Source organism: Ursus arctos, chromosome X, assembly GCF_023065955.2.
Source record: "Ursus arctos isolate Adak ecotype North America chromosome X, UrsArc2.0, whole genome shotgun sequence".
NCBI classification, from domain to species: domain Eukaryota; kingdom Metazoa; phylum Chordata; class Mammalia; order Carnivora; family Ursidae; genus Ursus; species Ursus arctos.
In genome coordinates, this window is record NC_079873.1 from 88,100,215 (window position 1) to 88,126,068 (window position 25,854).

Sequence of the window (25,854 nt, forward strand, 5' to 3'; positions counted from 1 at the left end):
TGACATGCAAGATTAATTAATGACAGGCCAGCAGCAATATTCCCTCTATTTCACATGAACACAGCTCAGTGTTGCAATCAAGTAACATCTACATCAAGCCTAATCAGATACATATTTATCATATGCTTAGTAGTTTGGGGGCCCCTGTATTTGTCAAAGAAAAACTCCATCCTTGCACACAAAGCAACTGAAAATTTCACCCCACCACGTACCTACATTCCACAACCTAGCCAGGAAGAGCCAGGGCACAGCTCCTGGCCTGCCACAAACTGTAAACTGTCCCTGGGTCCCATCCTGTTCAAGACTGCTTCTATTTCAAAACCAATCTGCAAAATAAATCCTAGGACAAGGGGCATAGCCACCAAAATTCATTTATCTTAATGTTATTTTTGTTTTTTACCTAAGGGGACCAACTTCCCATTGAGTATGTGGAGACAAGAACCATTTTGATGTTAAGATCCTTGGAGTACTTTAAAATATCGGGAATCATCTTTTAGCCCTTCTTAAAAAAAAAAGCCTTAAAGCCCTATAAGGGCAGGAATTAAAAAGTATAGATCTATCACAGGTTTAAGGCAGGGCTAGGTCCATAGTGAGAACGTGAAGGGGGGTGGTTAGTTTATTATATGAATGAGCAAATGGAAATTGCTCCTTGACCTTGGAGATTTTCTATTTTGGAGCCAAAGGAAGGAACTTGCAGAGAAGAGAAAAGAAATCAAAGTCCACTCACATCAGCACAGCTATAACTAGAAGTAGCAGATGGTGGGGCGCCTGGGTGGCTCAGTCAGTTAAGTGTTCGAGTCATGATTTTGGCTCGGGCTGTGAGATGGATCCCAGAGTCAGGCTGCATGCTTCGCGGGGAGCCTGCTTGGGATTCTCTCTCTCCCTCTGCCCCTCCCTCTGCTTGTGTTCTCTCTCACATGTGGTCTCAAATAAATAAATAAATCCTTAGGAAAAAAAAAGAAGTAGCAGATGGTACCTTCTTATTGGGGGATTGAGTCCCCAGTGCCCCTGATCCCTTGATTTCCCTGCTCTTCCCCACCTCAGGCTCATACGCTACTTAAGGAACCTACACATACCTCTTCTTCCAGCTTGACCACCTTGGCCTGGGCGTTACTCAGGGCCTGGTCTCGGATTTCAATGTGTCGTCGTTGGTCCTCATTGGTAGAACGGGCAGTGGCCAGCTCGGCCTCCAGCTTCTCCTTCTCCCTCTGGCTTTCCTTATCTATCAAGACATGAATTATCATTACTGCCATTCTGGAGCTGACTCAAAACCTTACCTGAGCAAAGCTGACAGTCATACCCATTCCTAAACATTGTCTAACACACAGCTAGAAAAACCAGCATACGCAAGATCTGGACTCTCCCACGGGCTCTACCACCAACTTCCTATGTAAATTCAGAAAAGTCACTTAACAATGGTTGTTGTGCAGAAGCCAGGTGAAAAGAGATGTAAAGAATGTGATGAAAAGCACGATGCAAAGAATACACACACATCAGAAGAACAGGTAGGCTTGTCTCTTCAATTTTATTTCCTCAAGTGGTCTTGTATTAGCAAAAGAGCCACTGAGCCCCCCAGAGTTTTCCCTATTATCTCATGACAGCATATTAAATCAATCTAAAAATGGTATTTCACAGAATGTATAAAACTCCAAATCCCACTCTTTACTAACATTTTCCAACTGAAATAAGTCCAGGATTGCATTGTAGGTGCAGAAGACCAAGACATGTGTAGTCATCCCCTCCACCTTTCTACATCCCTCCCCTTTTAACTAGGACAGACCTCATACCAGCAACTCAAAGGAGCAGTTTTGATTCTCATTTGGAGGTAGAGTGCCCTTCCTCTGGAGACCATGATTCCTAAGTTTGTAAGAAGAACTTTAATAGGGCAGCCTCGCCTTCCTTCCCACTCTGATGTTACATATCTATTCAGCTGTACCTTGGAAAGAAATGAGCATCTGTTGAATACTTATTGCCTACCAAGTATTGTACTGACTTAGTCCTCAGAAGGACTCCCCTGCAAGGAAAAGTGTTACTCTCTTCTCCATTTTGTATATGAAAAGACAGAAACCCAGAGGGCTTGAGTAACTTGTACAAGGTCTCACAATTAGTGAATGAGTACATAGTGGAGCCCATACTTAAGGCCAGGCTGTTCTAAACTCCTTCTAACCAGACTGCCTTCTCCCAGGGTTGCGTTGGTTTGGCCTCTCGAGGGTAAGTGGAGCACATTCCCCAGGGAGGCTTTTCAAGAGGGCTTTCTTGCCTCTTGCCACAGTTCCAACCATGCAGTACCCTGTCGATGTCCAGAGGCAAAAAGAACTAAGAGGCCACAAGTCATGCTCTCTTCTCTGCTTGCTAAGTGGAGTCCATTTTTCCCTCCTAGAACCATGTGACAGCCTTTCCCCCCCGCTGTTAATACAGTTTTTATCTACTAAGTTCCCACATTTTATAAACCAGTAGCAGAGCTCCGAGGACCCCTGAAACACCATCGCCACACAGGGAGGAGGAGTCTGAACCAGAATATCTGGGGCAAGAATCCATACATTTTCTCTTTTGTTTTGTTTTGTTTTGTCCTGGGACGCCACCACCTTCTCCACCAGGGAACCAGCATCCAGGGTCACCGTGACCCCACAAAAGCAACTCCACAACAATTTACCCCAGGTACTGATGACACCGGAAAAACTGCATTCTTCCTCTGAGACATACTGACAAAGGAACAGGAGGCTCAGGGAAATGAGGAAGAAAAAAAAGCCCCACTTCTGAGGCCAGCGCACAACAGAACAACCCAGGGAGGGAGGGGGATATTGTAAGTGAAGATCAAAGGAACTGGAAGCTGCATGGAATGACGTGAAAGGGTCATGTGGAGGCTCAGCAAAGATGGGACCTTACAAGTCTCCACCGTGTGCTACTCCAGCTGGGAGCCGCAGGGAGGGAGGCTGGGGGTAGGCGACACCAATTAGGGGCATCTGTAGAAGTGAGGGTAGTTCATCTGTTTCCCCCCATGGGCTCAATCCACTGCAGAGTTTTTATTGCCGGTTTTATTGTGGCAATTGGAAAGAATGAGGCATTGTCTAGCTGGGTGGAGTCTATTAGGGACCGATAAAGAAGAGGATTAGTCCATTGTCACGGTCCTCGGAGTATTTCCAGACAAAGGAAACACTATTATGAGGAAGACATAGTTCTGCCCTCCCCCACATCCTCCAACTCCCTGACCAGAGTCAGTAGCTTGGGCCAGAGCAGTGGTCCTCCTCTAGCTCCCCTTGCCCTCGGCCAGCGTGGAATGACATCATATAACACAGGGTGTTTAACTAAGGGAGCCGCAGGTGCAGATTAGCTATTCCAAACGCTAATCATTGATCCCGCATATTAATCCCATCTCTACCACAGCCAGCCCATGGAGCCTTCAACAATAAATCCCTCCAACATTAAGAGAACCCATGTTCACTAAGGTCCTTTTCAGCTAGCCGTGACAAAAGCAGGGATTTCGAGGGGCTTCTCTGGTTTAAGGCAGAAGGAGCCATGTTGATGTGACTAAATGTGGCAAGCAGCCTTCTTGGCCTAGAAGGAAAAAAGAAGAAGAATCCCAACTTCATGCTTGAACAGGAAAAAGAATCCCTAGATGGCATTCGCTCTGTCCTGGCTGTTCTAGAAGGATAAGCAGAACTGTGTAACCTTTTTATACCTCTGGCTCCCAACCACACAATACTTGCTGCCGGAGCTTTCAGACTTACTTTTTGCAAAGAGCTGAGAGATGGTTTTTCTAGTATCCTCTGATCCCTCATATTCCTTCTCCGCAAGCTGCTTGTTGGCAGTCTCTAGACGCTCTGTGGAATTCAGAGACAATCAACAGGGCCTGATACACAAACTTCCAAGCACATGGTGTTCACCCTCTAAATACTGATCTTGGGCAAAACAACCCTGCTTCTTCTTGTTACTCAGGAATAGGTGACATAGATGCAGATTTATGAATGTGGAGCCCCAAACAAAACTAAACCATGACTGGGAAGGAGGAGGTGAGCACTTAACACTTTCACCCCTCCCTGACAAAACCTAAGTGCAGAATTCTCAATTCCGATGAAGGAATCCATCCCGGGATATATGACATCTTTCATTTGCCAGGAAAAAGAGCATCAAAGTTACTATGAAGTCTTTAAAATCATGTAACATCAAAGCTAGAAGGGGACCCTGGGTAGTGTCTAGTTCAGTTGTCTCATTTTATCAGTAAGACAACCTAAATCCAAAGACAGAAAGTAACATCCCCAAGGTCATCAGTTTTGAAGGTGTTGAAGGTGGTCATTTCTCACCATCTTCCAGTATTATCGTACTAAGGTAAAAATAAAAGGAGGCAGTCCCAGAAACAATGGAGGGCATCACTATTTCAAGCTTGTACAGCCAAAAGACAGACCTCTGCAAAATCTAAAAAGGAGAGAGGCAGCATGGACTGGGGGCAGGCCAGGTGGGTCCAGGAGTCCCGGGAGGATACTGTCTAATTAACACATCAGCTCATCCCACTTTGATGAAGCAAGCTTGGGACCAAGTTCTGTTGCAGTCCCCAAAACTTAGCCTGGTCTACGTCCTGCAATTTATTGGTCATACTAGTGGGCTGGACAAGCCTTGAGAGCCTCAATGTATACTCCTCAGCCCTTCCCTTCGCCATCTTGGCCAATGCTTCAGAAGTGAGTCCCTCACCTCTCAGATCCCTGTTGAAGTCATGCATCCTTCGAATTTCACCCTCAAGCTTGTTTCTCATGGCTTTCTCCAGGGCCTCTCTTTTGGAAGATGATTTTACAAGGTTCTCATACGCCTCTGAGACACGCTGGATTTCTGTCTCCACCTGATTAAAAAGAAAAAAAGGAAAGATAGTGGGGATGGTAGGAGCTTAATGGGATAGATGGTCTGGAAGCATATATGCAAATCCTTAATGACAGCTTCTCCCAGGGCTTTACAGGTGGCTAGGAGGCCAGCATAACACAGTCAGATAAAAAAAGTTTCCCAGAAGGATTTCTTGGAAAAAAAAAAAAAAAGACTTATTTATTTATTTATTTATTTATTTGAGAGAGAAATCTAGGGTGCATTCTCAGGGTCAGGGGAGGGGCAGAGGGAGAGGGAGAGTAAATCTCAAGGAGACTCTGCACTGAGCATGGAGCCCTACATGGGGCTCAATCCCAGAACCCTGAGATCACGACCTGAGCCGAAACCAAGAGTCGGACGCTTAATCGACTAAGCCACCCAGGCGTCCGCCAGAAGGATTTCTAAAGTCAACCTTCAGCTCAGCAACTAAGTCACAGGGTCATGAGATTCCCTCAGATTAAAAAAAAAAAAAAAAACAGTTTCTGCCTTCAGAGAAGGTGGTAGGAGAAAATAAATTTTCATAAGTACAGTTATAAATGTCATTTCTGGGTAAGAATTTTCTTAATTTTGAAAATACTATTAAATAATGTGTATAGTATGTAGAGAACATTATTTCACGGTGTCCAAAGGGCTTTCACATGTCGATTTCTATTTGCCCTGCTATCCACCTTCACAAGGACACCTCTCCCCATCTTAGCAGAGAGACAAGTGAAATGGACCTTTCCGAGATCAAGTTAGCGGCAGAGGCGAACCCTAAAAACTCTAAGTCTCAGCCTTACGCAGTAGTTCAGTTAACTGGACCAAATATTTGCGGAGCTCTTTAAAATATCCGTGGGGTATGTAAGTATGAATGAGGACATTATTGTTTCCCTTCAAGGAGCTTTCAATCTAATCAAATAAAAGAATCAAGAGAAGGATGCCTTATTCAGAACAGTAGAAGTAAGTGCTACAAAAGTGCAGGGGAGGAAAAGTTTATTCCTGGTTCAGGTGAGGGGAGAGGAGACCAATTTCAGGCAGGAGGTGGCATTTTGGGTTAGATCCTAAAAGCTAGGTCAGATTTCAATGAGCAGAGGTGAGGGGAAGGGTATTCTATTCTGAGTGAGCAAATGCATTCCCAGAATGACCAGTAGTCTCATTTGGCTGGACACTGTGGGGTACACAGAGGGAAGCTGGTGAGATCTGGCTGTAAAGACAGACTGGAATCAGATCATAAAAGGGCTTTAATGCCAGGTATTTGGACTTTATCCCTAGTCAGTGGGAAACCAGTACAGATTTTCGAACAGAAATTCACGATCAGAGTTATGTTTTATGACACCACTACAAATCTTGTAAAACGGGGGGAAAAAAAACCATATACACAAAATCTCAAAGAGAAAGGGTCTTGCCCCAAATCAGCCCGAATCTGGAAGAAACTAAGAAATCAGACTCCAGAGTATTTCTGTAACCAGTACAGCTTCATTGCACATGAAATAACCACAGAGATATTTACATATAATTTGTATAAGATAAATAAACCCTGCGGCCTATTAAGCAATTTGCAAATTAAATCTGACTCCTGCAACCATTCTGCATTCCTTCTCAGTTTCCCACTATCCTCCTTAACAAAGCTCAGGGTACTTCATGGGGAGAAATATCAGGCCCCCAGTGGGAGACTGGGGTTATCAAACAACTCAGATGCCACCTGCCCCAGCTCCAAAATTATGCCCGAGGCAGGACTGCCTACAAACAAATGAGGCTTACACCACAGAAAAGAGCAGACTCCAGAGTGTTTTTCTCCTTGCAGATGGCACCAAGATAGCAGCACAGAAGGTGAAAACTGGTGGTGAATGGCATTTAGAGACAAGATCTGCAAGGCCTAGGCCTGATAAAGCTTTTGCATGAAATTCAAGTGCGGGGCACAGAAAATAAACATTTCCATTTGAAAGAGTAGCCTTGGTATTTAGTCTGCACTGGGCAGCCTTTAGAGGGCAAGGCTTTCCAGTTCCCCACAGAATGCCACACCTGGAAGGCAGGCCCTTTACTCATGTTGTTCAGAGTACTATTTCGAGATCCGGTACCCATTTTTCTCTCCCCCCCCCCCCGTGTAGATAATGTACCCCCCAAATGGGCAAGTTGTACAACAGGACCTTCCAGGAAAAGAAGTCACAGAAGGGCAGACTTACTGGTTTGGTTGGGGGATGATGGGGGCAAGGAAGAGGGAGGTGGTGGTGGGTTTCTGTCTTGTTATTCCCCTCATGAGTCTCGGGCCTTCGTGTTTTTTCTAGCACCAGCTGCTATCTACCATACTCTTCCCACTTCCCTTTTCCTCTTCTCCCCCACTTAGGCCTCTACTCCACCGCAGCATTGGCACTTAATTACGCCACGAATACTATTCTGCTCCTCTTCCCTGTCACCCAACTTCCCAATTACTGCATCAAAGATGGGGCTGAGGCCACCCTGAATAGAGAGTTTGGGGAGGGGTGTCAACAGTTAAACCCAATCAGCCAAACTGGGCCAGTCTGCTTTTAGTGCGTGAGTAGGATTAATTTGTTGCATCGATGTGATTGGGGGGGGGGGTGTATAGTTAAACAAGAGGAGACAGAAAATAGAAAATTGGGGGCAAAGGCAGTGAGAAACAGTTCTCACAAACCCCATCCAGATTTTGGAACACGGTGAGGGGGGTATTTTTGTTACATAAGAAGACTCAGCTGACAGTAAGCCCTCCTCTACTTTAGGACCCAGATCTGGTGTTTACAAATTCTCAGTTTCATTCAGGCCCCTGAAATTTCCACTCCCGCGTGTCTCCTAAGGACAGAGTTGCTGAACAAAACCGGGCAATGTCCCCTATCTCCCACACCTTCACCCTCACCTCCCCGAACAGTTCACATTGTCGGGAGATCAAACCACATGAGCTCCACAATGACAAAAGCTGCAAAGAGGCTGCCAAAGGTATAACCCTATTCACCCATAGCCACTGGAAGCCAAGAGCTAAGGTTCCTAACTCAGGGCACTCAAGAGCTAAAGTCCCAGCTGGAGGAGACAGGAGGGGCCCAGGGAAAAATGTGAACTCGGTGGGACATCCACTCCTATTTCTACTTCCTCAGCCTAGGGCTGTCACCTGTCACCCAGCTGTGGTGCTAAGCCCCTCCTGCCCCCCACACACACCCCAGAAAGACAGCAGATGTTGAATGTGAGCTGCAGGGAAAAAACAAAGCAAAAAGGAGGCAAAGGAAGAGGTGTTGAAAAAGAGTTACTATGAGAACTCCCACTTGGAAAAGTGTTCTAAGCCCTTTCAGAACAAGGCAGGGCAGGATCTAACTTCAGCGGTGAGCTTTTTGTGGGAATTGTGGTTTTACATTTAAGATCCAAATTCAGTTATTCAGGACAATATCATCAAGACAAAAGGTCTTTAGGCTGGCAGAACCTTCACCTATACAGGCATTGTCAGTGTTCTTGACCTTAGGAAGAAGTTTCTCGGCCTTCTGGAATCTGAAAACAATCAATTAAGTTTTCATTAGGGCTATGGTAGCTGGGAAAACTGGACAAATATGTTCTTTTCTCCCCACATAAATGTAAAATGTGACTCCTCCTAGAAAGGCAGGCAGAAGGCTTTTTCCAAAGTTTGATCCACACCTAACCTTCAGATTCGAGAATCCAAAAGACCCGCACGTAAGTCACGCAGGCACTGAGTGGAGACTTACATCGCTGTGAAATATGTAAGACTGAAAGAAGACTCTGCTACCCCAAAACAGAGGCCTCACCTTCTGCAGTCTCGCCACCTTCTCGTAGCATCCTTCCAATTCCTGCCGCAAGTTCCGGTTCTCATCTGACAGGATCTCAACCATCTGCTGGGCTCTGGAAACAATGGCAAATGGGTCCGCTGGCATTGGCTGATAGGAAGCGGAGGACTGCTGAGCCCGAGGCATAGCTGAATAGGCTTCTCCCGGCTGCTGCTGGTGGTGGTGGTTGTGGTGCTGCTGCTGCGGCTGACTCAGGCCGGGCTGAGGAAGCCGGTAATGATCGCTCTGGTGAGCCGGGGTCGGGAGGAAATGCTGCTGAGGCCTAGGCAGGTGAGCTGAGTGGTCTCCTTGGTTTGGGACCAAGGGGTGTTGAGCAGGAGACAATCTTGTGGCTGGCGGAGACTGCAGCAAGGACAAGGAACCCCCAGACGTGAGGGAAGAAGTAGGACTGTGAGGTCGTGAGCTCCGGGCCGACAGTGGCAATGAGATGTCCTGCGCCGGCCTGGAAAACATGGTTTACACGCTCAGGTTAAGCTTTCTCCCATGGCACTAGGGGAGAAGGGCATGAGAAAGTGAGATGAGGGGGCTTCTGGTGCCCCCCACCCTCGAAGAGACTTGCAAAACGAGCAGCAGGTAGGGTCAGACTCGGGAATCTCTGCAAAGAGCTCTGTGGCCCTTTCCAGGACTGACCTATGAGCGCCTGACAGAGGTGTGATCCCATAGAGGGCGGAACCAGGGGACCTCCAGGGTCATTTGGTGAAAATCTAAGTGACGTACACCTGTGCTCTTGTTGCTCAAATGTAAGCATTTTAAATGAGTCCTCCAGAAGGTAATTTTTGCATCATTATTTTAAACGAAACCTTTGCTGACATCCTATATGTAGTCAGCACATGTAAAGAGTCAAATTCAGAAAATGTGTTCCACTTGCCCACAAGGAAATGGCAAACTGCAGTCAAAATCAGTCCTCTTCTCCCTATTGGCAACTCTCTTTCATAATTCATATTTTCACAAAAAATTACTTGAGGGTGTGTAGATCCTTATTACATTAGACACACCAAATAATTATTGTCAATTACAGTTAATAATTGAATGAGGCTTATAAGCAGCAATGATACCAAGATTTGGAGGGGATTACAGGCAACACTGTCATACTATTTTTGATGAACTGAATCACAAAATGTAAGGACTGGAAAAGTCTTCAAGAAATAATTTAATCCACTCTGTCACTGGACAGACAGGGAAACTGAAGCCCAAGAGAGAAGAAGCAATCTGTCAAATATTAGAGAGACTTATTGGTAGTGCCAGGCTAGAACCCCTATGTCCAAATTCCCTTTTTCTGCTCCTTCCACTACCGTAATACATTGACTTCCACGCAATGATATTCAGACCCCCGATCGATTTCTTATAGAAAGTTCCAGAAAGAGAACTTCGATACATTGTTCAATGTTGCTCTCCCATTTTTGCACCTACTACCAGACTGTTAGCCATTAAGGGAAAAAAGGACAGTATGTAAACAGATCACTTCCACCATCTTCACTACCAGCAAGAATATCTGTAAGTATACACTGAAGACAAAAAGCCTGTTCATCCCCCAGCCCATGCCCAACTAACCTCATATACTCCCACATCCTGTGGATGCTTGTCCTACAGTTGATATTTCTCAATCCAGGGAAGACAGATGGCTAAGAGCATGGGATTTGGATCCCAACAGAATTTGGAGACCTTTTCTACTGCCTACTGGCTGTGTAACCTTGCTCATGTTACTTAATCTGCATGAGCCTGTTTTGTTCCTGAGGTCATAAATGAATTACAAAAATACTGGGCTCTTCTCATTTTTGAGCTCGACAGGAATTACAAAGAGTCTCTTATCTACCTCCCAGTGAGATAGCTTGACCTTGTTAGGGATTTTACTTATGGGATATCCATTTAATCTTTGCACTAAATTGCATAAAATTCATGGTGGAACTGGGACAAATCACTAGGAGCAATTAACTTTTAACTGGCATTCCAGATGCTAAAGCACATCCCTCCCACATTTCCGTCATCATTACTGTTCACGTATCTATTCCTACAAGAGATCCTCACTGTCAGGGCTTTTTTATGGCTGCAAAGTCATTCCAAACACTTGCTAATGGATACCCAATAACCCAGATGCTTGCCAGAGCCCTCAAATCTGCTCAAGCCCTGGGCTCTGTACCTCAGCCCCATCGATGCCTCCATAGTACTGGCGTTCTTCCAATTCCATACATACGGCACTATCAATAATTGCTGAATACTGAAGAGGGATTGCGACCTATTTGTGGACAGAAGAATTTACATGGTTCCCATTATTATACCTGCAAAGTTGCTACCGTATATTACCTTTCTTAGGAAATGCTCAAAACACTCATCCAATCAAAAGCCTGGGAGCTATTTACTAATTCGTTTGGGGAAGAGTCTTTCCGCATTTTCTGTACTGTGGATCTTCAGTTTCCTTAGGGGTAAAATGGACTCTGCTCTCCTTCCTCTTTGAGTAAGAGCTATTATAATTTTTATATATCCCTAGAGTTAAAATATTATGTTCTGGGATTTGTTAGGGCTTTTGGATCTCCTGGGCAGGAGAGAGAGGCTTAAATTTCATGTTCTCCAATCCAGCTCTCAAAATTTAAGGGAAAAACGACCAAATTAATCTTCATCCTTCTTGCCAGGATTTGAAAACCCCGGACCTGGGAGGTGTTCTCTTTTTAAAGACTGAACGCCCAGTTCTGAAATGGGCTTCCTCCCCCCAGCTCCTCTGGGCCCCATCAGCAGTCCAGGCCTCTCTCTCAAACAGACCGGCCACTGGCCTCCCTCCTGCCTGGAGGCTGAAAGGCCCTTCAATGCCCTAGACAGTACACGGCCTCCCAGGGGCCTCCGGAAGGAGGAGACCACAATGTCTCTGGAAAGAGGTCTCTCGAGTCAGATACGCCCAGGACAGCAGTGGCTCTGGCCATGACTCTGGGCTCTACTTAGAGATAATGGAGACAAGGTAGCTGCCCCTCTCGGACTCCCCAGGCTGGAAAAGGAAGCAGACTTCAGCACACCATGATGTTGGGAAAACCAAGGCAGTCCCTCGCTGGCAGGTTTGCAAACATGAAGCAAGGCTTGGGCAGTCACAAAAGGAGAGAAAGCCCTCCAGCCAACGAACTCCATCTGGGCTCCAGCATCCACCCACCACAAAAAAAGCAGGACTGTATTAACACTCCTGTAAAGTTCCCCCTGAGAGGAGGGGACTGAGGCATGACAGAGATGGGGAAAAGGTGGGGCGCAGGGGGGGGGTGGCTTGCGGATGTCAGAGGAAGCAAAAGTATATTCAAGATGAAATAATAAGAGTAATATTAAGGCCAGTAATAATACAGGTGGCAGCTGGGCGAGCGGCACACTCCCCAAGTGCTTCCACTGCACAGCAGTGTGAATCGCTTCCCGCTGACATATTAACCAGGAACAACAAGTTGCCAGCGGACAATAGAATCACATGATCCCGTGAAGCCCTGACCTGCCTCCCTGCCCCTTCCCTCCCTTCATCCAGCTCCTTCCCAAGACAACCTGGGCCCCTGGGGCTCCTTGGACAAGGGGAGGACACGGCATACATGCAGGGCAGAAACCAATGACCAAAATCAGCATCTTTCCCCAAAGCCAGGGGAACTCCCTCCCCAAGATGGCTTGTGAGGACACAAAGGGAAAGCAAAAGCCTGTCCATCGAGCTGACACAGTGCCTTCCATCCTGCCACCTCACTGGGAGCCCCAGCCCTCCTCAGTCATACACCCCCATCCCTTCCCCACACACCCACACACCACACTCCTGGCCCACACGTGTGCAAACCCACACATGTACACTCTCACCAGAGCAGGTGCCACCAACAGCCTGGAACCCAATTTATTCTCCCCACAGAAACTGCCTTTCCCCGGCTCTGTGACGGTGTATCTGTGAATCCTGGAGAGGGCTGCAAATTCTTGATTGTTTCTCTTGCACAACCAGCTCTGCTCTGAACTACAGAGTTAGGTCACCCTTAGATTCCACTAAACAAGGATTTCAAGAAACCTCAGAACTGGGCATGATTTCAACAACTGAAAGGAGGTGGCTGCTTTACAAACAGAAAGGTTTTAATTTTTAAAAGCAGTTGATAAATGTGTAAACCCCAGATGCAGAAAAGGCTCAGCACTTAGAAAGACAAAGATGAAGACATTTTTTAATTCTTCAGATGGCTTGGCCTTGTTTCCCATCTGGAGTTCTGGCCATTTGGGATATTTATTTTTCAAGTGGGGAGGAGGGCATAGGGAAGATGAAGTAATAAAAAAATTGTTTATAACATTTTGTTAATTCTAATAGCCAATCTCTAGCCTTTCACTGCACCCCTAAAAGCAAACAAAGGTTTTCTGAAGAGCAATTTGTTCAAAGACCTTGCTGTGCATCTTGACCTGTAATTTATGGATTAAGAACTAAGAATTTCGCCGTCTAATTGGTGCTAACAGCAGTTACTTGGAAAGGTACTCACAGTGTCTAGCAAGTCGGTTCAAGGAAATAAAGGAGGAAAAATTGTCACCTAAAAGCAGCCCATTTCTGGAAAGTGGTTCAACTACCTCCCCTTGCCAGTAATTTGTCAATAGGTGCCACTCCCTCACCCCAGGCCCTGAAGCAATCTTATTGCCAGAATTTGTCTGATGCAGACACAGACTTCACACAGACCATCTCCCGATGAGGACCGTTTGAGGTTTGATTATTCACGGAGCCTACCAAGTACCCTGTTCCTCTCCCATGGGGGGGGGGGGGAACTATAGAGCTAACCTGTGTATTAAAATTCCTCTCAAGAGAGGGGAATCAGCATGGGCTCTACTGCTTCTGGGGATAGGGAGAGAGCTCCACAGATCACATAGGAGAGAAGGGAAACTACAAGTATCTTCCTGTAAAATATATGCAGCTAAATTTCTCTGGTGGTTTAATCAGTATGGGAAGAAAAAAAATCCCTCTTTGGGCTCCTTATTATTTATTTAGGCAGATCAAAGGGCTTTTCCATCTAGCTTCAAACACTGTGGGAGTCATTTCAGATCGCAAACAATACTGGTGAATGAGTTCTGAAAATAGCTTTCCTGGGAAGGCGGGCCTTGTGCTAAGCGGGGCTTTGGATTCTGCTCCACACCCCAGCCAACATACTCCCCTCCCACAAGGCAACAGACGTCAGCCCATCCACAGAAGGGACAGAGTCCCACAGACTCTTCCATGCTGATGGGAAGAGCAAAACAAAAATCCCCAGCTTCATTGACATTTTGCTGCCTTGGATGGGTTTCCACTAAGCTAAGCAGTCCAAGTGACCAACCCCTCCCTCGGTCTTCCGTTTCATTGGGCAGATGGGAATCGGGTTCTTGCTCTTATTTAAACCGGAAGGGCCCTGTCCGTTACCCCATATCCTGTTCTAAGCCACTTATCAGAACTTAGGCTCCTGCCCTTTGGGAGCTGCACAGAAGAGGTTGAAAAAGTTTAGGAAATCAACCTGGGTTAAGGGGAAAAAAATCCTCAACTGGCCAAGTTATGGGTGGAGCCCAAAGTGAATTGCTGCTGGCTATAAAACAGGACCTGGAGGGGGGGAAAAAAAACAACGAAATACCAGGAAATGCCAGGTGCATTCTCTTAGCTTCACCCTACTCCACCCCCTGACTGCCTTCTTTCCTGAGTCACCCAATGAACTTCATGCCAAGCGGTTCTTGCCCAGATAAGTGAGGAGACAGGAGGCGAAGAGTTAGACATCAAAGAGATCACAGGCCTCATCTGGGAAAAGGCCCCCCTAGGTCCAGGGACTTCAAACTTCACGGTCCCCCATAAAACTGCCATTGTTGTTGGTCATGGTCAAAACCTTCCCCTCTGCTCCATATGCTGAATTCCTACTGATGAGAGACATGGCCCCAACAGAAACAATAGGAACAAAAAACAGAACCATGGCATCATAAGGTCCGGTTGATACAGCGATGGGACAACGGGCCTCTGAATAATACAAAAGTACATTTAGGAATAACTGGACAATATGAAATAGTCCTCCTGAACTAATGACACGTGGTAAAGAAGTCGTGGGGATATTATTCTTTCTGCATTTTAGCATCTGATCAAAAGTTCTATGTGACATGACGTGAGTTTAACTTAGATGTTCAAAAACGTGACAGGCAACTAACAAACACTCTACGGAAGAAAGACGAAGCAGTCCAGAGTTCATGAACTGTAAGGATGTCCAAGGCAAGCGACATTCTGAACCTGCACATATCCAGTTCCCCCTGCAGTAATATCTAGGTGTTTGTTTAGTGTCCGAAAGAATCATAGGAATTCTGCAGAATGATTCTTTCCTAAAAAGAAGTGATGAGAGTTCTGTGGAGGGGAGTAACTGAAAGTGATAGGCTATTCCAGATTAAAGTCCAGGATAATTTACTTCTGCTCCTCAAGGAAGGGTTTAATAACTCACAAGAAGAGGAACACTGACCCTTCCTTCACAATCCCAGGAGACAGGACAGCGTGTAGCTGTAGAAATCAAGACTTGCGGTCCTGTTCATCCACTAGGCAGTTGGGGCCATGCTCAACCTAGAAAGTCAAGGGAATGTTAATACAGCACTAATTATGGCCGAAGAGGCTAGAAATTCAGGTTGGCAGGAAATTTACTAAGCTAGGGGCCAGCCATGCATTGCAGAGTTTGTTATACCAAACACCTGCCCATTCCTTCCCTTCAGATTCCCAACACACAGCAGAAGCTGGTTGGGAATGAGGCCAGGAAATGACAGAAAGGGAACTCTCTTACCTGGCTGCTCCATACTCAGGGGGATGCTGATACCTCATCAGTTGCCCCTCTGTTCTCCCTGGCTGGTTCAGACGATGCTCACTATAGAAGTGCCCTGGCTCTTGGGGCTTGCACACTACAGACTGGGGTGGCATGCCCTTGAAGGGATACTCTGGTGGGGGGCCTCGGTGTTCCATGCCTTTCAGGCTATGCTGGCTGGGAGGTGGCCCCTGGGCCTTGTAGAATTCACTGGAACTTGTGGGAGCCTTGTAGAGGTCACTGGGTTGTGGTGGGGAGAGGGGAGCGCTGGTAACAGGTGGATGGGCCTTAACTCCACTGGTGGCCAGTGACATCTGCATTAGTCGTTCACTCAAGGAGCGGACATGTCCTTGCTTAAGGTCTCTGAGTCCCTCATCCTGGTGCATCTTCCCAGGATTGAGCCGCTGAACCGATGGGCGTCCCTCGGTCCTCATCTTCTGGTTGGTGACTCCAGTGACATAGAAGGCAGCTCCAACACTGGCATGCTGTTGGCCCCGAAAGTACTGGGACTGGACCTTGGCTTCTTCATAGGTTGGGAGTTCTTCGTTATTCTGTATTCTAGGGGAAAGCTGCTTCTCCATGATGATGTTTTCTGCCTGGATTTCCTGCCCCTGGGGTTCTTGTCGAGCAGCATGAGCCACAAGCTGTTGGTGGTGGTCCTGGGGACTCAACACATCATTCTGAGGGCCTGGGTTCCCACTGCTACTGGGGAAAGGAGGGCCATTCCCTGTGGCTTGCTGGTGTATGGCAAGCAGGTTGCGATTCTCATTAGGATTGCCATAGCGAAGCTGCTCTTGTAGCAGACGCTGCAACACTGTGGTTCCTCCACTTGGCTGTTCTTCAGAATTTCTCATCTCTATTGCTGGTGGTGCCTTGTGAAGAGAGAGAGAAATTGGGCACCTGGGCTGCCCTTGACCTGGGAAGGGGAAACAGGAAGCTTAACACCCAGTTGATGGATAAATCATTCCTCTAAAGGGGAAGAAAATGGGTACTTGGGGGTGAGGATTCCACTCCAGAGATAAAGAGAGAATTGAATCTAGAATTAATAGGTTAATTGTTGGTGACTCCTGGCTCTAACATTGATATGATGAGGAACTTGGGGGCATAAGAGCTCAGTGTTTCCTCTTTTGCTTTTAGCATGGGTTAAATATCCAATCTTGACTAAACTTCTAAGAGAACTGGGGAGACCTGGAGCAGTCAGGTAGGGTGACTAGAGAGGGCAATTTTCCTAGGTCCTTACTGAGAAGGTTCATCTCTCCGTATTCTTTTTAAATGAAAAATCCAACTCTTACAGCCGTAGCACTTGGGGCAGGCCAGTAGGGAGAATTTACCCCATAGGCAGGATCTCTAAAGCAGGTCATCATGTGAAGGGAGCTACAAAATGCCAAATAATAAGTAAAATAAATAAGAGGTGAAGAGAGCTTGGCTTGCACTGAGTAGAAATGATCCCCGCTTGATGCAAATCATTTTCTCTGATCTCATAAAACTCTGAAACATAGCTTTTTAAAAAAAAATCGTTTTTGTATTGTCCATTTGGATTCTCCTTGGCTTAATAAGAGAAGGGCTTGCGATAACTGCTATTGACAAAGTTTCTCTTTCAGCCATCCAGGAATAGTCATTGAGATTTTTTTTTTTTTTTTTTTTTTTTTTTTTTTTTTTTGCTGCTGTTGTTGGCTAGGAGAAGCTTAAATGGGAAACCCTCTTTCATTTGAAGTGTGCCTCTGACAGCATTTAGAAATTGAAAAATAAAAAAGGTCTCCTAGAAAGGGTACGATTACCGTATCCCTCCCCCTCCACCACCACCACTAATTCTTCTTAAGGAAGAAATACGGGTTGAGTGAAACGGGTATTGGTAGTAAGACACCTCAAGATTCAAATTTTAATCATGATCGTGGATTTACAGGGTAACCTAAACAACTGATTCCCCTTTTCTTATCTTCTATTTTCCCACCTGAGAAACTAGTAGTAGGTGACCTCTGTCTCTCTCTGTCTCTCTCTCTCTCTGCATGGTATGGTACACACAAATTCATCAGAAGCTCATAAAATCTTTAGACAGAATCTGTCATGTGAAGTACTGCAATTCAATACTCATGTTCAGTAATGAAAGTTTTACTCTAAGGATCTTTAGTAGTGTGGAAGCATGGGCATGATGTCACAGAAAAAGTCACAGTAAAGGTCAACCTAACCAACCTTGGGTTCTTAGATGAGAACTCTGGAATCCTGGCTCCCAGGCTCTGATTTCTATGATATTAAACAGCCTCCAATCTCTCTGGAAACATGATCCCTTTCCTTTAGTCATGCAGGGAATGACCAGAAGATGTGTATGGTAGATAGAAAAAGGTCATCTTCTCTTATTTTTTGTACTTCTTGAATGATTACTGCTACCTGGTTTCCAATAGTTCTAAGGAGCAGTTTGACCCCATAGTAACCTTCCAAAGGCCCTTTTTAAATGCCATTCATCATATTCTCTGGGGGAAGGGTGCACCAAAAGGCCGAGCAGCCTGCCCTTTCCCTTCCTCCCAGTGACCATCTGGGACTCCTGTATGTAAACTGTCAGACTGGCATTTTCTGATAGGCTGACAAGCATAACATGGAAATCTCTTTTGGTGCCTTTAAACTGGGAAGACAACTACCAAGCTACCCTTCCTCTCTCAAAAAAATGGAAACGGGAGCATGTATGATTGAAACAAAATCACTTGCAAACCCATCCTACAAGGCAGGGAAACCCAGACACTGAGCGGCCCCGGACCCTGAGAGTACACCACCCCCTCCCAGTCCACACCCGCCCCACCCTGCACGCACACCAGCTCACATGCACACACAGGCGTGCGCGCGCGCGCGCGCGCACACACACACACACACACACACACACACACACACACAGATGGTCCATACCTATTTCTGCTTTCTTTTAGGCTTAAAGCCTTGATCAGGATAGGGAATTCTTGCTTATGAGGAGCTCCAGAAACCGCAACGGCAGATTCCCTCTCCCCTAACACTCAGGTTCAGGGTAAGCGCCGCCAAGAGTCCAACCACTGGTCACTCTGAAATGTTCAGGAGGGGGAGGGAGGGAGAAATAAAAACGTCGTTTCTATTTTGCCACCAATGGCCAACAGTTCACCAAACCAGTCCTTCCAAGGGAATGACTTCTCCTCCCGTGTGTTTGCCTTTTATATGAGTGGCAGAATCCATTTCCATTAGGACAAAAAGAAACCTCACTACCAGCAGCTGTGTTCAGGAGGTCAGCCAATTTGCAGAGGATGAAAATGTTCAGGTCTGGGTCTGGAAAAGATTGCTCTGTTCTAGCCTCACAGCCCCCAAAAGCTGCTGCTTCCACTCTGAGCTGGAATGGTGGATGATGACAAAAGACATAACCAACGTCACCTGTAGGGTGCAACCTTTAAACTGCTGTCAGTATCAGGGCACAGGAGTGAGGCTCACTGCCCCACATCCCAGGAGGGAAGGCAATCATCAGAAGGCAGGTTTCTAATTTAAAAAATAAGGGGGGGGGATACTCTGTGAAGCTCCCCATTTAACTGCCACAGCCTCAGATGGGCAGAGGAAAACCAAAACTTCTTTTCCACCAAGTCATTAAGTACTTATTGCATGCTGGCTATTCCAGACTTTCACCAGCCTCATGCTAGACAGGAGGAAGGATACAAAAGACACACCACATCTGGTTCCTGCCCTCACAGAGCTTACAATCTGATCGCTGGCCCATCCATTCTTCCTGGAGTAGCGAAGGTGATTGCTCTTCTCCACACACAGCAGCAACTCTTCTCCAAGGACAAGATGCCTCCCTCCACCTGCTTTCTCAGCACTTCCACGGCCCCTGCATCTCCCCAGAAGTAAACTCCTAGACTCACATTATAAAGGCTAGATACAAATGCCCACCAGCTATGGATCTGCGGTAGTCCTCATTTCTATTTACTGCGTTGGCCCTCTGACAAGCCCTGCAGGGCCAACCAAAACGGTTATGAAACTGAGGAGTTGGTGTTTAGGTGAGATGCACATGATCCACATTCCTATTTTCTGTCCCAGCCTAGCCATGACTCACTCATATCACTTAAAAGAAAGGCTTTAACCCACATCAGAAATGCCATTTGAAGAGCAAGGCAATGCAAAGGAAGCGCACAAGCGTCTCTGTATTTTGGGAGACTGTCCAAAACATCCAAGTTAAAAAAAAAATCCACAAAAACCACACAGTGATTAATTTAACATTATTTCCTTGCAGTGTTGCCAAAAATAAAGTGAAGAGATACAGAGTGAGCAAACACGGAAATTTGTCTTTCAATCTTGTTTTGGCCCAACACAGAATCACAATCAAAAGCAAAATCATCTCCAATCTGCAAGGTAATTATTTTAGGGTGCCTTCCCTAATTTCAAAGCAGAGAAACAACTTCTAGTTGGAATCAAAGCAGGACTATTAACAGAGTGTGGTAAATAACCACCATGCTTCTATTGTGTGATTCTGAACAAAACAGTTGTCTTTTCTTTTTTTTTCAACCAAAACATGCAGAAAACAGCCTGAGGCCTTTAAACTTGAGCCCCTGGCGAGAAAGCACCATACAATTATTTCCCAGGACGATTTCGATTCTTCATGCCGATTTTGACTGGCTTGCACCTCATACCTAGCTTCTCACAAAGAAAACTTTCCTTGTCCAAAATCTTACTCTCTTCCCTTCATTTTGTCCCCTCTCATCCATATCCTTTTCAAAACCCAAATCATTTTATGTCAACCGGACACAGATTGACCCTCCCCACCACCCCGCCCCCTGGCCTTTTTTGTTTCTGTCTAAAAGAGGAAAAGAAATCAGCCTAAGAAAAAAGCTTAGCTGATTCCTCTCCAGTGTACTGACTTTTTTTTGCTTCAAGAACTTATGTTCGTCTACACGTTAAGAGTCACATAAGAAGGAAAACACTACTCCATGTATTTGTTAGAGAAAGGAAGGGCAAAGATTCCTTGTCTCATGCACAAGAACGAAAATAGTATGATCTCTGCAACCTTCAATCTGCCCGCAGCTTTAATCACGCCACTGCCAGGGTTCTGACGTCATCTTCAATCAATAAAATAACCTTGTTTCTCCTGGACAAACAGACTGTCCCCGAGGATATTTGATACGGGAAGAAAGGTTTTCCCATGATTCTCTCTTTAAAAATACAATTTGAATCTATATATTCAATTCTTCTGTAACAACAACAGGGCAGCAAGGCCAAGCTAAATTCTTACTGTATCTGCAGTCATTGGCCTCTCCCAGTATACCTCAGTAAAATCCAGTTCTGGTTGAACCAAAACACATGAGTGAGAGCCCAGATGTTTCTCAAGCCACGTACCAGAAAAATCAGCATTACAAGGTGCCATGGCAGACCAAATTCCTACCCTTCAAATACATTTTGAAATATGCCTGTAAGATCTTCTTCATCTTGGAACCTAAGTCTAGGAAACCTGTTTCTCTGCTAAATCTTAGTCAACTTGTTCCATACAATTTTACTTTGAGCTAAATGGAAAGGAGCCAGTTCAGAGTTTCCCCTGTGTCTATACATCTACGTGCATATATTTGTGCAGAAAACACACACACACACACACACGCACGCACACACGCAAAACCTCCCACACAAAGAGAGAGGCAAAATAGCCCTCTGGATTCTCTTGTGTCTTCTCAGGTTGGTTCAGGCTTTGGCCTGAAGTGTCCTAGAGAACACCTTGCCCAACAGTCTGGAGACCCAGGATACTAATTCACTTCCTCTGGGAGGTAAGAAATAATAATCCCTTTGCAGGTTATCTCTAACCTTTCAATGTGTGATGGGCAGACACTATAAACGCCATGGTTAAGAGCCTGGGCCTAGATTCACACTGCTTAGAGTTCAAAGCCTGGATCCATGGCTTATTAGCTGGCCTCATACATTTCTTTTGACCTCCTTAAATCTCATTTCATCAGTTCTCATACCTCACAGTGCTGTTATAGAGATTAAGGGAGGTAATTCATGTAAAGTCCTAAGCACAGAGCCTGGCACAAAGTAAAGGCTCAATAAAATCTATTAATATTATTATTTCAAAGAGGCCTTTTTTCTAGAAGACTACAGCAATTTTATGAATTAAGGTTTTCTTTAATATCTTTATTTGCAACTCAGTCTTTGTGCAGGGATTCTCAGATCAGTGAAGGCCAGAACTAGAAATATTCTAAGGAGACCATCTAGTGGTCCCACCCCCTCTTTCTGTGTATGAAGGTACCAGGGCTTAACAAGGGTCAGAGCCAGAGCCAGAACGCAGTTTTTATGACTCCAGGGCAACAGTCCTTCCATTATAATATATTATCTAGCATATTAGCTTGTACATAGAAGATGCTTAATAAACATTTATTGAATTGAATTGACTCTGGTTTTAAGAGACCATAAACCTGGCTCAATGCTACCACCAATTTTCCAATTTCATCAGAAGTCAACTGTTAACAGCAGGTGGAAAAATTCAAAGAGGTAGAGAGAGATGTGTGTAGCTAGAAGCATGGCAGAAGGACCTTGCAAAATCTTTCTTCTTTAGGCCAAGATTTGAAGGTGGGTCGGACAGTACCCTCCACTGATCAATGTCTCCAGGCCCATATTCTTGGTCCTGCCAACATCAAACCAACTTGGAACTTGCCCTTACATAAGTCCAACGCTAGGAAAAGGCTTTGAGTCGGTCCCAACTCTTTGCTTCTAGCTCTACCTTTATCTAGATTATGTTGGAAGATTATTTTAAGAACCACAGCAAGGCCTTGGCATTTTCAAATCTTACTGACAATCAGTGTCAGGTATCTGTTTCTGAGATGGTTAACTTAAAGATGTGGCCAACTGGATCCCAGTGTTACTTTTCTGTACTCTAAAGCAACGAACTTGAACACGTTAATAGGCAACAAAGGTGATTAACCCCGAAGTGTACATGAGCAGCGCCATATTGAGTAACAAGAAGAGTCCTGTTGCCACCACCACACCATCTCCCTCCACACACACCCATTCCAAGGGAGGAAGAGGGCACATCATGACATCCCATCTCTCCTGACATCAGAAAAAGGATAAGCAGTCCATGAAATCAGACTGAGTATCAACTGAGAAAAGTTTAGGAATATATTTAGAAGCTGCCTGCTTTACCAATTTCCTATCTTCGATGCTATACTACTCACTTTTATTTTTGTTTCTACTTTTACAAGTAATATAAACACAACATGCAGATATTTATAACAAAGAGGAAAAAAATCGCTCAAGCTCCCAGCACCTCAACCTAAACATTGTTACCAATATAGAATATTTCCTTTAGTTGTTTCTATGTGTATTTGTGTTTTTACAAAGCCATGAAATATTGATGTACGTATAATTGGATCCTACATTTCACTTTCTCATAAGCACTTTCTCCATGGTATAGACTATGGTGTAGACTTAATAACAACATTGCAATGACTGTGTAACAGTCCGTGACAGGTGTGTATCAAGATTCTCCCATTATTAAGATGTATAAATTCCTTTCAGTTTTGTGCTAGTCTAAATAACGTTACAAAAACATCTTTAAGACTTAGCCTTTTTTCAATATTTTGGATTGTTTCCTAATGATAGAATCCCACAAGTGAAATTAATAGGTCAAGGTGCATGAATGTTTTTGGACAGCCCACTAAAAAAATAAAAGTAGCAAAACACCAAAGCCCCATGAAATCTCTCCTTCATTTAATGAAGAGTTCGCCTCTTCCATTTTTCCACCAGGGCAGAGCAGGACTCCTGGGAGGGAAAGAAGCCAAGAGAAGCAGTGTAGTATCCCAGCGACTTGCGAAATGGCAGAGTGGAATGTGGGCTCCCCTGTGAATCCAGCTTGCATGCACTTGCCCCAAATTGCCGCCCGGCCAAGAAGCTAATTAGTAAAAGCATCAGGTGGGTGAGAACAGGTTCATGGCCTGTAATGGCTTATATCATGTTTCATTTTTGCCCTTGGAAAGATCTGACAGTCAGCTTGAAGACATTCAGTTCTAGTGACCCAGCCTGCTACATTCTGAGAATCAAATCTGTTAGTTTTCAGACACCAATCTTCACTCGATCTTAAAGGGTATCTTTTCTGTATAGAGCTAAGCATACATGACCAACGAGCCTGCGTGTGTACCTCTATTTTCGGCCACGGTTCAGGTGGCACATTTGAGGTCAGCCCTGTTTAATATTATATGACTAAGTGGCACCTGTCTGAAATGGTCAATGTGTTATAGACAGAGGTTTATTTGCAGACCCAACCGTAAAAGTCATCCAGTCCTAAGCAGAGAAGGCAACAGGCCAGAGATGCCCTGGCTTAGCAAGAGCAGACACGACAGGCATTTCTTTCCTGGGCTGCTTAGTCAGAGCTCTAAGAAGAGGCCAGGTTCACTTTCCACCTTCCCCTTGGAGGTTTTTCTCTAATCCTCCTCCATCTTCCCTCCACCCACAACTCTGCTCGATATGGAAAATTAATTCTCTCTCCTTGGTGTTGCCACTGGACTTTGTACACAACTCGATTGCAAGACTGTCACACACACGATGTAGTTTCTACACACATTTATTCAGCGTTTGCTGTAGCCAGACACTGACTAGGCCCTAGGGTGGATAGAAAAGAGAAATAAACCAGATCCCAGTCCTCAAGAAACTCCCACTTATGCAGAGGGGGCACAATCCAACGGGAAGCTCTGGCAAACAGAGGACCCGCCAAAAACTCTGGGCCACCTCTTTTCCTCTTCCCAGAGGAAAAGACCAAGGAGCTGAATAGGAGACATCTGATAACCAACTTGATGTTGGGGAAGTTGGAAAGGGAGGAGCTGAAGATTGGATGAGATAGATTTTCAGGAGTCATTAGCATACGGATAACAGGAAAGGTCAAAGAGTGGGCTAGAACATGCAGGGCGGGAGCGGAACAGAACCAAGGATGAAACTAACCACAGACTCCCAAAAGAAACCATCATTCAAGGGTCAGGTACTTTGCAAATGTGGTAGTGAGAGAGAAATTTCTTTATTTACCCCATTGCTTCGCCCTGCCCCCCATACCTTCAATCTAGATGTTGGAATACATGCTCCAGGGACAGAAATCCGCAGTTACAATGCAGAGAGGGAGAGAGACAGAGAGAGAGAAAGGGAGGGAGAGAGAGAGAGAAAAGAAGTTGATTTGGTCTTCTAAGCTTCTAAGTACCAAGGCAGAAATCACTGTAATAGGTTGAGCCACAAATGGAAGATCTTCGAGATCATGGTCTGGGTGCATGATTTCCCTCTGTATCCTTCCCAACACCTACAATCTTAACTGGTACATGAAGTACCCAGAAGAACTACATATTGCATATTGAGTAAATCACAACTTCCCAAAGACTTTGCTGGAGGCAACAGAAAGAGAAGACAAGATATGAAAGACACAGAATAGCAAGAACAATCATTCTGTTACCTTTAGTTTTTCAGCTTTTCTTCTAAGGAGACAAAACCTCTTTCACTTCTGTTATCTTATTTGTCCTTCTCAGCCACTCTGTGAGGAAATAAAGGCAGACGTGATTGATCCCGTTTTACAACTGGAGAACCTTTACGCTCAGAACAGACAGCTAATCATAACTCATTTGACCAAGGTTTCACCGTGGCTTGCTGGTGAGGCCAGGATCAGCACCCAGGTCTGGTGACTTCCTGCCCTCTGCAGGGTTACTAGCACAAACCTCTATGGACCCGACTCTCCATTTTTTTAAGAGGACAGTGCATAAAAGAAACTCATTAGGAAAGTGAAATTCTCTCAGGATTCTACCAGTATCTTGAGCAAGCCAGTGTGCTGCACCCGTAAGAAAAAACCTAAGATGTTTTCCCGTATGGACACTGGAACGGTGAGATGTCATTTGCAGTGATGCTGCACTAACATAATTGGGAGTTCCCTGTTCTGTGTACCCCTTTTGAAGGGAGCCCCATTCACCTTCAGTCTGGTTTTTGTGTTTGAGCGGGGCTCAGGTGCTGACTGCAGGTGTGGCACCCAGCAGGTGCATGGACGGGAGCCAGAGTTTCATATCTTCATACCAAAGGGCCTGAGTCACTCCCCAAAGGCAGCCCCTCCTCCTCACACTGACTTGCAAGCCCCGGGAACCAGTCTTGACCGAGCTGCCGTTGCAAAACTAAATCTAGACTCTGCGTTCCCAGGAAGGCCTAGGGTAAAATCAGTTAAGGTGCAAATCTTATAACCCAGCCAACTTTCCCACTCTCTGAAACTAGTGTAGGCATATGCTGCAGGCATGTACAGAATGACTGTTCCCTACTAGCTATGGAGCAAAGGAGGACCACAGCAGGCCCATATTATGTATTTAGCTACAGAGTACTCATTCTATTGCAAATGGCCCTGAAACTTCATGCGCAAGCATTCATTCCTCTAAAAAACACAAAGTACAGTAGAAGGAATGCACTAGGAATCCTGGACTCTGGTTCCCATCATGACCAGTCTCCTCCAGGCTGCCAAGAGACAACCACTTAGACTAGTC

At 45.4% G+C, this 25,854-nt stretch overlaps 1 protein-coding gene across 7 annotated transcripts in view; it reads right to left on the bottom strand.

Annotated features, from left to right (window-relative positions):
* AMOT (angiomotin) overlaps positions 1–25,854 on the bottom strand; it is a 61,832-nt gene that overhangs the window by 28,623 nt on the left and 7,355 nt on the right. Inside the window, exons 2-8 of one of the 7 annotated variants that reach the window (XM_026478851.4) lie at positions 24,792–24,869; positions 18,275–18,423; positions 15,362–16,295; positions 8,589–9,069; positions 4,687–4,831; positions 3,729–3,821; positions 1,077–1,222 (exon numbers count right to left, since the gene is read on the bottom strand). In XM_026478851.4, the coding sequence (XP_026334636.1) occupies positions 1,077–1,222; positions 3,729–3,821; positions 4,687–4,831; positions 8,589–9,069; positions 15,362–16,233 (1,737 nt within the window). In that variant the 5' untranslated portion in view covers positions 16,234–16,295; positions 18,275–18,423; positions 24,792–24,869. Of the gene's footprint in view, positions 1–1,076; positions 1,223–3,728; positions 3,822–4,686; positions 4,832–8,588; positions 9,070–12,428; positions 12,836–15,361; positions 16,296–18,274; positions 18,424–24,791; positions 24,870–25,854 lie in introns of those variants that run through there. The other 6 variants (XM_044392092.3, XM_044392091.3, XM_048213632.2 and 3 more) reach the window with 6 other exon arrangements.